General features: G+C 40.8%; 1 protein-coding gene across 1 annotated transcript in view; it reads right to left on the reverse strand.

Moving 5' to 3' along the window:
- The window catches only part of dlg5a (discs, large homolog 5a (Drosophila)), a 57,414-nt gene extending 44,251 nt beyond the window's left edge, over positions 1-13,163 (reverse strand). Inside the window, 1 exon segment of the mRNA XM_036574034.1 lies at positions 12,866-13,163. Within this exon segment, the coding sequence (XP_036429927.1) occupies positions 12,866-13,163 (298 nt within the window).
- Between the last annotated feature and the right edge of the window lie 1,507 nt (positions 13,164-14,670).

The following is a 14,670-nucleotide window of genomic DNA, read 5'->3' on the forward strand; positions in this document are numbered from 1 at the left end:
CAGTTTCTGTATACACCATGGTACCGGTTATTTAAACTTTTTTGCCACTGCGTACTTACTCTTGACACATTTTGTTTTTTATAAAATAATAAAAACAGAATGGGACACCAATTACTATGCAGTGGCCTGTCTGGGCCTGGCAAAAAAGGTGCTAAATGTTTTGTTCGTCTCATACATAGGCAACATAACACTCACACATGCTTATATCTACAGCTGGCAGAAACTAGTGGAATTTGGTAAATATTACAAGTCATTCATGTTTTCAGAATTAGATAAGAAGCTGCTTGTTGTGAGGACCAGGTCCAGAGACCATGGCATTGCCTGATGCAGCTGTCTGAAGGAGGCAGTGCCACATGTGTAAGGAGAAACAGAAACACGTCAAGTGGTATGGCGTCTGTGTCAAGCTAGAGGATAATCGTAAGAGACCCAACGTTTCTTCCATATATGTTTGCACCCTTGATAATAACAAACTGAACTACCATTACCTCAGACTGCAACTGACTCTGCAGCGGGAGATGAGGGACAGCTGAAACATCCCTTACACGGTCATTCAGTTAAATGAGTTAACCTTAGTGCGTTTTGTATGTACATCGTGCTGTTTGTGCTCATTTTTGTCATACCAGTATGAAGGTTATGACCAAGGTATGCACAACAAACTGGCAACTAATTTAATAGTCGATTAGCTGTTGACATCATTACGCGTCTTTCTCAAGCTCACTCAGAATTCTTTGACATTATCACTTACTGGATAGTTAACAAAAGCGCGATGGCAGCCTCAAGAACAAAAAGTGTGGGAGCATTTCACACTAAACTCAGAAAAAAAGGTTGTCAGTTGTGCTATTTGTAAAGTCGACCTTAGCATGGGAGCACGTCCTCCATGCTGGAGCATCTGAAGAGAAAACACGTCTAGCTAGCTAATGTTAATGTTGAAAGCTGTCGTACTTCCTGTTATGAGCGGAGCTGTAACAACTATTTTGAAATGCATGTTATCTGGAATCGTTAATGGTGTTAAAACGGAGAAGCAAGTAGCTATTATTCACAAGGACCCTGTTCACATTCCAAGTAACGTTAAACACTGCATCGCTGTCTTAACATCGAGGCCACAGGGGCCAACTTCGGGGAACACAGAGTACGTTTGCAAACAGCTGCACGCAGTTTTCTGTTCTCTGTAAACGTTTGCCACGACTTGCAAAGTTTCAGGAAGTAGTTCTACGTGAACCTACAGGGCAGCTGGGTGAAGGGTTACAGTTGAAATGAAGTGTTTACACAAAATCGTTCAAATTTAACTCTTCATAGAGAAGAAGTTCGCCACAAACATTCGCTACAAACTTTTGCCACTTTCCCATCCACTCCATAAGAGCGCTTCTCCTCTGCAGCGGGAATATCTGCTCTCAGAAGAGAGCGAGCCTCTAACAAGACCACGCAGAGATGCTGACCTTCCTCCGTTTCAATAAAGACCTGTGATAGTAAAATGTAGCTGTAACAGAGCGTAGACAGACAGCAGAATGCAGCAAGCACAGACTGCACTGTTTATATTCAAAATTTAAATTTAGATCGATTTTTTATTTACTTGATTAAAGGAAAACTGATTTAGTTTTGTTATATTTTATTGCTGCAACTTTGCAGATCCCTGGTTTTAAATGATGACAGGAAAATATTTTGAAGTTTTATTTATCTTTTGTATTAACAGGAAAGTTCATTAAAACAGTGAATTTTCTAAATCAGTTATTCATCTTTATTGTCTTCCTTGTCAGTTAGCAAATGCATAAAACAACCCCATTAAATTTAAAAGCTGACAGCTACATAAGAGTTATTAGGTAATTTGTAATTAATTGGTAATCAAATAGACAAATTTGCTATACCAATCAAATTAGTCATTTGTTAGTCGTTTGTTGCTGCCCTAGTGTGCACTGATAAGGGAACTGTGGGCCGCTGATATCCAGTGTTTTGTGTATGTGTACATCTGCGGATGGTGATTACAATATAGAAACATTTATAAACATAGAAATTGGCACTACATGCACACGTATTAGCATTACTTAGAAATACAACATATATTGACATATGTTCAGTAAAATGAACAGTAACTCAGCGTCACCTAAACGTTCTGCTCTTCCAGAATATGAGGTATTATTGTATTATATAAATAGAAAAGACAGTTCAGTTGTATACAATAAAACAATAAGCAATTTAAATTGTTAATGGCAATAAATCGTCAGCTAACATTTCACGACTTTGACACGCCTCTTTGCAACAGACATCAAATTCCAGGTACATCTGTAGGTGGAGCATATGACACTGAAACTAACCTTCGAATGACTGATGGATTTTAAATTCAATCAAATTTACACACGTGTCAAAGACGCAGCTATAACGCAAACAGCCATTGCCAATAAGTGAGAGGACATCTTATTGGAGTATAGGTTACAGGTACTAGCCTTTGCCACAAGTCTACTATGTTAATTACCATCAGCCAAATACTCAATCAAATTGCATCAATAAAGCCTGTATCTGTTTAAAGCTCTCTGTCTTTTTCTACAGATTCTAGCTGGTTGAGCTTAAAGCCAGCCTACATCACATCTGATGTCCACTGCAGCTCTCCAAGTCAGTTCACTGTTCACAAATAGCAAAATTCTGAACACTGATTTTAACAGGATAATTATTTTATGTCAATATGCTACATATACTGTTAAATAAGAGTATTATTCTAAGGGAATGGCTGCATTTCATGCAAAGATCTGAGATTAGATACAATGAGGAAATGTTAGTCACGTTAAAGATATGATAAGAACAATAACAAAAGCCCGTCTCCGTGTATTAAGTAGGTCAGCAAAGGCAGGCCTTGCCTTGGGCCACTATGTTTTTTTTCCCCCCTGTTGTACATACTCTTTGTCAAACAGTTGTTTCAGGCAACTTGGTGATTAACCCCCCGAAAACCCACACCAAAATCACAAATAGGGGAAGACACGTGTTGCCATGGCAAACCCTGGTGAAATTTAAATCCTGCTAATCAGAGGCAAAGAAAATAAAAATACACTGTTGGAAGAGAATGTATGTCATTTTGAAAAACAAAGCGTTTTCCACAAAAAAAACTGCCTTAATAACGGATCTCCAAATATTTCACCCAGAGTTTTTCCAAAAATACATGCAGGCCTGTGCTCAGGGCTTCAAATCAGAAACTGTTTTTTTTTTTGAGATTTTGATTTATCTGTGGATCTCATCAAGCCAGAATAATCTAATTCAAACATATGGCTTCAAAGGGAGAGGAGTGAACTTGGGGCTCTTGATGATAATATGCATTCCAAAAATAACAGATTTGATAAAGCCCAGCTGCTATTCTGTGTTAACTACTGTCAGCTTCAGTTATTGTCAGCCGGTCCTGTTCGTCATGCCGGGCCTGCAGAGAGGGCTATAGAGAGAGCCTGACAAACGATTCTGTTTACCCACATCTCAGGCCTCTAAATCAAACTGACTCTGGCAGTGTTCCTGCTTTGCTGTAGGAGCCACTGCTGTTTGATTAAATCTGGAGTGAGCCCAGCTCAGAGTCGCCCCTTTTCTCCTACAGACAGCTGAAAGACAGAGCGCAATGTGCCTCAGGAGCAGAGGCACCACACGGCCCAGGAAGCCTTTGTTCAGTCAGCCTGCAGTTTCCCATGAGGCCGTATGGCAAGGCTGTGGCACCGAGGGCAAGGTTCAGAAGAAGCGGCCAATTGGGACCTAGCGTTGGTCATGTGATGTGGCAGTGTTTACAGTAGTTGTGATGAGAGGGGGAAATGAGGAGAGCCGGCGGCGCTGAGCTCTCACACTATCAGATGACGTCACGCAAATTTAAGGGGCATTCCCACTTTTGAAAATCAGGCTAGGCAGCAGTGTAATCTAATAGTCTCCAATTACAATAATGGATGAAATTACATCAGGTAATCCTTGGATCATAGAAAGCAAGTGACACTGAGAAGAAAGATGAAAAGACAGAACTGGAGATGGAAGCCAGTACGAAGAAGCAAAGAATGAGAGAAAAACTGACACTCAGCACAACTTCACAGAGCTTCCACTATCCCTCAACCTCTAACCATAGTCACCTCAGTTGTGGGCAACTTCTACTTTCATGCTCACCACGTCCTGTGCAGACCTGAAACAAATCTGTCCACAAAACCATTTAAGCAAACCAACAGATCTCTTCATTCTTCATGAAGCTGTAAAGATTGCTGGTACCAAATAGTAGCACTCAGAGCCTATGCAAACTTGCACATTTAAGAAATATCCAGTAAGTAATCTTGATAGACTACATAGCAAATAACGGAATTCAGCAGTAAACCATATAGCTCAACTACTGGGCTACATAAAGGTTCCCTCATTCAAAAAGCAGTCTGGGCTCAAGCACAGTTCAGACCTTGTAAGCTGAATAGGTGGACATATATGCAAAGAGTTTGTTTACTTTCCATATATGGACTACAGATTTATTAAAAGCAAGGGAAATTTTTAAGTTTTGCATATATATATCAAAATATAAAAGCATGAGACACATGTTCAGATTTAACCAATATTTTAAAACTGATCTTTGACTTCGTATTTATAATACACTGGAAAAGCTGAATGCTGGGCTACTGTGCCAAAATACCTGCATTTTATTCACTTTACTATGTTACTTTTGTCTGTCATGCTAATCCAGGTAGATTCACTCCAGATTTCTACATTTAATAAACATTTATGCATCAACATCAGTATCAGCAGGAATGTACACCTAAAATACTGGATATCAGCAGTAGCCATATCAGTGCATATCAGGAATTCACAGTCTTTAATAAGAAGAAAAAAATAAGAACAGACAGTTATACAGAATAAAAAACTCTCACTCTTCTAATAGCAGATATAACTCTAACTCACTATGCTAACTTTGTCACCTTGAGCACAGCAACAGCTCACAACAGATCTAGTCCTTCAAAAATGCTAACTGGCTGCATTAAAATATGCCCTAGGTAGCTATATAGCACAATCTATTACAATCCAAGTTTACATTTTACAAGTCAGCACGAATAAAGGACAGCCATATCAAATGCTGTGTGTATGGCAGAAAAAGTTCTAAGTTAGGCTGAGCCTATAGGGCAGCAGCGATGTTTCAAAGGCATGGAAACATGAACCTCCCTGCAGTGAGCGTTCTCACAGTTTCCTGAACAAGTTTAACGTGCCCAAAATAAGCAAAACACATCCCACCAGGTCACCGTGTCTCACTCCGTTCTTTGTACTACAAAAGGCTCAGCATCCTAAAATGTATTTCTCTAAGACTGCCTATTGTTTGGCACTCCCAGCAGTGTATTACATGTCTCTTCCACGCTTAACAACAGCTCTCAACCTCCTAAAAGCTGCATGTGTCAAGCCAATCACTCTCATGCAGATTAGTGGGCCTGTTTAAACAAAGCCTTTATTAGAGGCTCGGATGTAGCCAGCTATCAGTTCTGTGTCAGGCTTTGGGTCCGGACTACAGCACTGATGGAGGTTAGTGCTGCACTGTTTGTTTCCATTACTTCACAACCAGTATTTAGACTGTGGCATTTCCTGTGCCTTCCTCGGTAATTAAGAAGCTTGGGAACACTTGAAAATGGTAATGAAGTCCTTTTTGATGCTACTGCCTCATGGCGGACAACGCTAAAAGCAGGCAAATAAATAAATAAATAAATGAAGCGGTGAGGGATGCTAGCAGGCTCAAAGCTTTGCAGAAATAGTCTAGGAAGGATTAACACTACTTCAATGTAGCGCACACACAAAACATGGCTTTTAACAATTTCTGACAATGCGACACTCCGTGGTGGGGGGGTGCTTTTCAGGATACAAATGTGCTACAGTAACTAAAGTAGTATCTTTAGTTAGGGAAGATAATTGCACCATATGTACCATATTCTGTTGCCTCTATACACTCAGGCACGACTCAATTATTACACAGTCACCTGATGCCAATTATTTGAGCTGATCATAATTACTTTTCACGCCAACTTTCACAAATATTTACATTACAACAAACAGAATGTGAATTGATGCAATTTCATCAATTGGGTTGAAGCAAACACATGTAAATAAAAGAAAGCAGAAAATGCATTTATTGAGACACAGTATGGTTCTAATGAAACAAGAAAAATTCTAGCCAAAGCACCTCACTGGTGTTATAACACTTTGGAGGGTGGTGGTAAGTAATGTTTATTTATTGGAGCTCAAGCTGTATCTGTTAGGAGCTGCTGAGTATCGACAGCTAAGTAGTAAGACAGCTAATCAGCCACTTCGGCCATTTGCATAGTTGCACACAACAAACAAAAAAGACAATTAAATTGCTAAGAACAATTATTTATAATGGCAATGAATTATCAGCTAAAAGTTCATAATCATGACAGACCTCCAATCACCCCATCCTGACTCCAGGCTTTTTAATTTTGTTTTTAGGCCTGTCACGACTATAACGTAATCAAGTAATCAAAATTGATCACGATTATTTGAGATAAATCTCAATTATGTAAACTGACTGCAGTCATTTTCCATAGTCATTATACTTCAGTCACGTTACGCCACAACAAGCAGAAGAGGCTTATGAAAACAAAAAAAGTTCTAGCTTCTAGCTTACAGCGTGAGTAATGTTTGTTTATTTGTTAGCTATGTATCAGCATGTATTTTTAGCATGCATGCTAGCAGAATGAGTGTTTCGTTTGTTTATGTTTTCCCCTCTCATGAAAAACATGTAGCTTTGTTTGTTTCTACACATAATTTTGTGTAACTGTAGACATTTAGTATGCTTGTGCACACAACAGTGTACCATTTAGCAACTGGGTAAATCGGCCAATTTGGCCACTTTAGGTTCGTACTTTAATAGCTGCATACAATAAAGAATTAAATTGATAACTGTAAGCTAAAATTTCAAGGTCATGACAGTCCTGTTTGTTTTTCTATCCAAAAGGTATAAAAACATGCCCCACCCCCTGTGAAAGTGAACGTAATATACCTAAAACACATTCTAAATCCATTTAAAGTACTAAATTTTACCTTAATGACCATGAAAGGAGAAGATTAGTGTCGAAAATGGGCCTGAAATCAATACTGCTCAAGCTGCATAAACACAACCAACCAACATTAGCAGCATTTTCGTTTTGCCAATTAGGTTAAACGTACTGAGTCACATTAGTCACATCCAGCTAGACAAAAAGAAAGTCATCTTTGTGAATTCCAGCAACTAAAGTAGAAGTACAACAGCAAAGCAGTGCTGCATCCACTGCATTAGGCAGAGCTGAACAGGAAAGTGAGTGTGCATTACAGGCAAAGCTAAAACCACAGAGTATCCAGTCCTTAAAAAGGATGTTAGGAGGCAGCGATCCTAAAAACCCTTTTTTTAGATCTGAAGCGACCTTGAATCAGACTGGGATCTGTATTAATATTTCATAGTACCCCAAATGAGTGTCAGTGCTTGACTACAAAAGCAGTTCAGACTCTCAGCTTCACTCTTCTTTTCAAAACCAACTGAACATATTCTGACAATCAACCATTTTGGCTAACTGTACAATTATACTGAACACCAACACAAAACAAAGCAATCCATCTTAGGAGGATGTTTCACTAAAAAAAAGTGTTTCCGCACCTCCAAGAACACTGTAAGACCACACAAAGTGTTTGACAAGCTAAAAAAAAAGTAATTCCTTTGTAGAATCTACTGCTGAACCCCATTACAGTATGTGTGTTATTGCTCAGTTGCTGTCTAGTGAAAATGAATAAAGGGTTGATTTCATATCTTTCCTAAAGTCATTTAGTTTTATCAACAGCACACATTCCCAATATGCATATAGATATGATTGCCCTTGGTTGATTAAGCCACACGTTTGCTTTCTGTGAGCTTCCTATCTGTTGTAATAGCATTGTAAATACACAGTGACTGATTTTTTTCCTAGTTTAGAAAATAGCAGGACTGTGCTTTGTGGTCCCAGCTATGCCACGCATTTGGGTGGGACTTTTTTTAAATGACAGTGTTGCTAGATTTTAGGAGTCTGAACGAGTTTGTGATCCTTTGATCACGTTTTTAAATTCAGCCACACTGCGTGTATGCACTTCTAGCGGTTGGCCACTAGTATCTGGAGACATCTCCTACAGGTTTGGCTAACCAATAAAATATCGCTTCCTCAGCCTTAGCTTTCTTTTAATACAAGCGTCTAGAAACTAAGCACCACACCATAGCAGCAATGGCTGATGTTCTGCCCTGAAACTGACCTATGGCCAAGTGAGCTAGCTGGCAAACTCGAGTACACTAGTGTATATCTTGCATGAATTCAAAGTTCACATGGGTGGTCTTTTAACAGCATGAATTTACGTTCTTTTATAATCATATCATGCCTATGGAGAAAAACTGCTCTTTAATTAGTAGCTCACATTTTTACCCAACTTATTTTTTTTATATATTAACTGCAAATTTTGGCAAAACTCATCTGAAACAAAGTCAATAAACTCTAAAAAACCAAAAACAAATTCAGGGGACACATTTTAAATGGACTATAGAAGTATACACTATACAAGGCAAGTGCGGCTTTATAAATCATGAATGTATCCATCTCACAGACTCAGAGAGAAATAGAAAGGGAGAGAATAGCCAGCTATCTCTGAGTGAAGAGAGTGTTTAAGAGCACTCCTTGTGACATACTGTCACACCATAACTCACTCTTTCCACAAGTCTGATCTATTGGGACCCAAGCTGACAGCCCCTACGGTCCGTAAACAGAGCAAGCTGCTGACTGTGCACTTCGGGGTAGCTCTGCTTAAAACAAAAGGGCTGTTGTCTCTGTCCAGCCCTCTGTTTGACTGCATGGAGGAGTCACCCTTTGGCCTGCTATGGACAAAACATTTTAAAGGAAGCAACCACTTCATATGTAACAGGGAGAGACTACTACACATGGACCACTTCCAACAGAAAAAAAGTGGTAGAGGTCTAGTCCATAAGTAGGATTGGGTGGTATAATGGCATACAGCAATATTTAAAAATGATGTCAGTATTTTAAAAAAAGGATGACGATATTTTAAAATAATGATGTGTAAATTTCTTTTCCATGTCTGAATGGCAAAATAAACACACTGCACCGATTTACACTTTAAAGTGGCTCACTGATTGGCAGTATTCACCAATGGGTGGCGCTGACAGAAAGAGACAGAAAGAGCCAGGAAAAACCTTAGAATAACTAAGCATTACAGTAGCTCAGCGACAGCTACACAACTACAAACACACACACCTCAGAACAAGCTTGATTTCGACCACCAGTCGCTCGACTTTGCGCTCTCAGATATTACTAGCTAATGGTACGTTAGTTGATCAGGCTGCAGATCCAAACCAAAGAACGTGATCAAGTTTACCCTTCTGTCCCTGCGTCGACTTCACTCCCTCAGATTTGAATCATTACCATTTAAACTTGTGTCGGTGCTTTAATTAGCCAGAATCAAACATGCTAGCCAAGCTAATGCTAACCAGCTCCTCTCCTCTAGTTAACAGAACTGTTTACATATTTTGCAATTTTTATAAAGATGGTTTGACATTTATTGAACCATTTCTTGGAAATGATGCACTTATTTGTTCACTTCTTTGGTGACCATGTGAGCAAACAAAATGTTTGATTGTTTTCAACTTTCAAAAAACACGAGACGGCAAAAAAGCGACATAAACGCTCTTACTTACAACGCCTCTGTGCTCTCCTGCCCCAGCAGTACCGTATACAGTGGTAATATCTGGAGACAGTTTGAGGGTATGAAATAAGTGGATACAGCCCAACTCTACCAAATGTAATTATTCTGGGATGAGGGATCACGGATGGGGCTAATCATAAATGCTAGCGTCGCCTTTTCCCCACTGCTGATGTAAATCAATGTCATAGTCTAGCGTACAGCACAGAGCAAGAATCACACACAAAAAAATATACATTCTACTGCTGTGGATTTAAAGCAGAACAGTAAACAGAAATTATAAGTTAGGGGTTACAGTAACCAATTCATTTCAGTCTTGGAAATGTACTTGTATTGCAGTGTGACCGTTCAATTATCATCCACTGCACATAAATCTCATTCCTCTACTCTTTAAGAGACTGATTTGCAGCATTGATCTTTTGTCTCCCCATTTAAGTTGATTTATGACTGCCTATGGTGTTCAATATAGGCACAGTCACATGCGCTCTGCAGTTTCTCCAGCCTGCATGCGGAGCAGTTGGAGCTGCCGCTACATGGCCCTGCTCTGAACCAAACCTGCCCCTCCTCCACAGCTCCCAGCCTCAGCCTGTGTGTGTGCAGAGGCCTGGCAGTGAAAAGAGCTGAAGCTCAGCAGTGGCAGCTTGAGAGAATGACTTCAGAGCAGGTCGCTATCAGTGTAACTCATCACACACACATGCGAGAGAGAGAGAGAGAGAGAGAGAGAGAGAGAGAGCATGAACACAAGTCAGCAAGAAAAAAAGAATGAGAGAGAGCAAGAGCTCAGGCTTTCATCTGTCTGTTCAGAGTCTACAGGAGGTCGAGGACTGTCTTAGTCTCTTAACAACATACCTAAATTTAATACTCGCATGATCTAACTAATTTAAGTAAATATAAAGCACATATATACACACACGTATTATAAATATATACATGCATACACACACACACACACACACACACACACACACACACACACACACACACATATGCTTTAACCTGAATCAGTGTAAGCTCAGTGCAGGAGCTTTAATACATACTGTTGGAGAGGCAGGATAATGCATGTTTCAGAGAAAGAGCTTAAATATCAAAGAACAAAGGTAATCCGCAGATGAATAACCATGGAGTGTCTACAGGAAATGCACAGACTAATCCAACATTTCTATAGCAGGTGCTCATCAATGCACATTTAGAATCAGTGTAGCGATATATGATAGGATATCTCCAGCTAGGACTATAGGGATGTGGGGAAACGTGGTCCTCTGTTACAGCACTTTGTGAGTGTGTATTTGGGGGGTTATTTGAATATTATCACTACTTAAGCTGGTGGGACTGTGCCTGCATGCACTAAACACTGGATGTGCGCATGAGCCGACAGCGCTCCTTTCTTCCCCTCTCGATATGTCATGGAGAACAAAAGTCATACTACATAACATATTGGAATTCCTTCCAATCAATTTTTGAAGGAACTTAAAGCCCCCAACTCGAGCTCACTCTCCAAACTAAAGATAGATAGTTTTTATTTCAAAACTGAGATGTAAAAAGAGCACAATATTCCAATCGAAAGTGCTGCCATTTTAATTTAGCCAACATGTCCCGAGTGGGAAATTGTCTACCTAATAACCTGGAACTTGCGAACTGCCTGCAGATGAGTTAGACCAATCAGAAGCAACTGAACATCTTTATAATGCATGCAGGACAACAAAACAATAACTAACTGACCCCCTGGCACATTACCGCTTAAGAAAAAGTGAAAAAGCCAGAAAAGTGGATATGCTGGTTTTCTTAGCCAAAACGAACAATGACAACAAAAAAAAAAAAACAAATGCAACTTCAACTACAGTCACAATACTGGTCCGAACAAATCCAAATGAGACATGTTCCCTACATCATTTACCCCTTATTAAACCATGTCAGTGCTCCTCTTCAGAGCATCCTCTAAGCCAGCAGCAGCAGCATGGCGAACCACTCTACACACAGCAAGCATATATCCCCCCGCCCCCAACCTTTATTTATGATGTATACTCCTTTAAAATAGACTCCACCACTATGTTTCATCACAGTCAAACCTCAGTACACTCAGTCAAGGTTCAGTGAACATTTTGTGAGACAGCCAGCGGTGAGGCTGGAAATCTTCTGCATCAGAACAAATCAGACAAATGGCATCAAAATGATAAAGTATGGGGATTAAATAGTAAATTACAAGCTCGCCCTCAGGCTTAGCTCATCCCTGTTTCAAACAAATGTTGAACAGCAGACTAAACATAAACAAAAAGCAGCAAAGCAGAACGTGGCCCACATGATCACGTATCCCAACTGGAATATGAGGATTTCTAGAGCCATTTTATAGGAACGCAGCACATGCATGATCAGATCGATTTGCCATGGCACCATGGCAAGGGTTTCCATGGAAACAGTCAGCCTCATTCCATGGATGTGCAGAGGGAGCACATGGCTGTGAAAAAATGGCAATGTAAATGGCATGCTTAACGTCACTGAACGTGATATGGAAGAATGCTAGCTGGGGAAGCAGTGGGAACCCTCATAAGTAATTCCTTTTTTCCCGCCACATTGCCCTTCCTCTGACCTTTTTTCTTTTCACCATGCTGAACATGGAGTAAAACAACTGAGAACTAAACTTGCCTATATTGAGCTGCACACTCAGGCCATCTCCATCATTTCTACACTTGGACTCTGAGAGTGAATCACCAGAAAGGAGAACAACTCTCACTGCTACCTACTGACTGGTTGAATTCAGAGGTTTATCAGAGCTTAGTCTTTCAACACATCTTGCAAGTTCTCTTAATACTGGCTGTAATGTTGCTTGACTGCTCTGACGTTATGCTTAGGGGAAAGTTATCTGCATTGCACTGGCCAGCAGAGGCAGAGCATCCGAACAGAGACAGTAACAAATCAAGCAGGGCTGAGTTTTAACACATTTCACCTGACTTTCATTGCACACAGACTGACGAGTTTTCTCAGAGATTTCTGGCCTTTAATGCTTGTGAGCTTTGTTAGGCTGTCTATGCGAAACAAGTCCCAAATCAGAGTTTTCCAACTTGCACACACAGAGGCTGAAAGGCACATGCACGGCGGAGGAGGGAGAGAGGGAAGAAGGGCGACCTCCCGGTCTGATCTCACATTTTAGGCGCTGAACCCTGAACCCCTGAAGACTTACCGGAGTGGTCAGCGGGTCCTCCGCCGTTGGTGAACAGGGCAGAGTACAGGTGAGGGTAGGTTTTCTCCAGTGCCACACACAGGTCCAGGAAATGGTCGCTCTCCTTGCTCATCAGCATCTTCAAAAGCTGGTCCACTTTCTCCGAGCTGGACGGGCAGTTCTGATCCAGCTCGAACCTCTCCCGCTCGCTGAGGGTCCCCGACTTGCTCAGCAGCTCGATCAGCTGGTCTGCATCCGTGATGGACTCCAGTAAGTTCTGGTGGCACTGGTGTAACAACTCTTTGTGCTTCGGCTCCATTGCAGTTCGCTGTAGTTCCGTAGCTAACTAGCTAGCTCCGCTTGCTACTACGTCGCTGGAGACACTGACCTCGACTCGATTCCGCTACAAGCCCGAGAACGAAGCTGGAAACTCCCTCCCTTATGGTCACTTGTACGATTTGAGCGACGCTGCCATGATATACGATGGCTTAACACAGCAGGTTTTCCTCACTAATAGCAAAAAGGCACACGAAGCCATATTTGTTGCCTGAGGCTGTTGACTGCACTAAACAGCGAAAGCTACATACATTTGCCCAGCTCACTTACGTCCAGCAACTTCTTCCATTTTTCCATACAATCCCGCGGAGACCGTATCTGTGCACGTTTACGGTTTCTTCTCGGCCATTTATTCTGCAACGTGCCGACTTAACTGCAACCAAAACTAACGTAACTCTGCTGCCGTTCCCCACTCAAACTGTAAGCTCCGCCATGTCTCGGCAGCTCAGTAGCTGCTGCCTGCTGTCAATCAACTCCCCTTACAATAGCCATGTAAGGTAAAAGTGGGCGGGACTAACGCTGACACACCTGATTTTTCTCAAAGGGCGTGTACCAATAATTGTTCGCTTCGGCATTGTTTTAGTCAACATTTCATAGTTGAGATGCGTTGTACTGTATTATGAAAGCGTTTGAATTGTAAAGAGTAACTCAGAGCACTTCAGAACAGCTTTTTACTGTGTATATTTTCATTATATAAAGTTACAGTGCGCGTGCTATGCGTATGTAGGCTACGTGTGTTTAATGCGGTCATTATACTGATGGCACTGGCAGTTTTAGAATTACAGCATTGGACTTTTAATATGTAAATATCACTCAAAAACCTCATTACAGGACATGAGTGTCTGAGAGAGGCCATAAAAATATGCTTTTTTTTAAAAAGTGTCATTCATTGTAACATACATGCTTTAAAGGGCTCATATCCTACATTTTCATGTGTTTTGTTTTTTCCTCCTGAGGTCCACTTATAACGTTTATGTGGGTTTACTGTGCCTTTAAGACCGATATATGTAAATGACTATATGAATTAAATGTTCTGATTGGCTGCCCTTTATTATGCCTCGTTTAAAAAGCAGTCCGGCCTGAAACACTCCTTGTAACTTTGATGTGAATGGACAGGACTAAACTGCTGGTGGATATTTGTAAATGTTGTTTTTTGTGACAACACAGAAACAATAAACTCAAAACAGACTGTTTTGGCGGGCTTGTTTACATATGTGGACTGTCTGGACTAGGGAGCAAATGATATTGTGGAACCAGCATAGAGTAAAACACAGAGGAGGCCATGATTCTGCTGCAAGTAGTGCTTGTTTATTGAAACACAAATACAAAGGCACACAGACAGCCAAACAGTGGCCAAACCCAAACACACAAACAACCTGCACTCCAGATACAATAAATAACACATAACACATCTTTTAATTGACTACATAAAAAACATGTCCCTTTTCCAGGGGGTGTGCGCCTCCTATGAGCCTCCTTGCATGGCCACG

Source organism: Colossoma macropomum, unplaced genomic scaffold, assembly GCF_904425465.1.
Source record: "Colossoma macropomum unplaced genomic scaffold, Colossoma_macropomum, whole genome shotgun sequence".
Classification (NCBI taxonomy): Eukaryota; Metazoa; Chordata; class Actinopteri; order Characiformes; family Serrasalmidae; genus Colossoma; species Colossoma macropomum.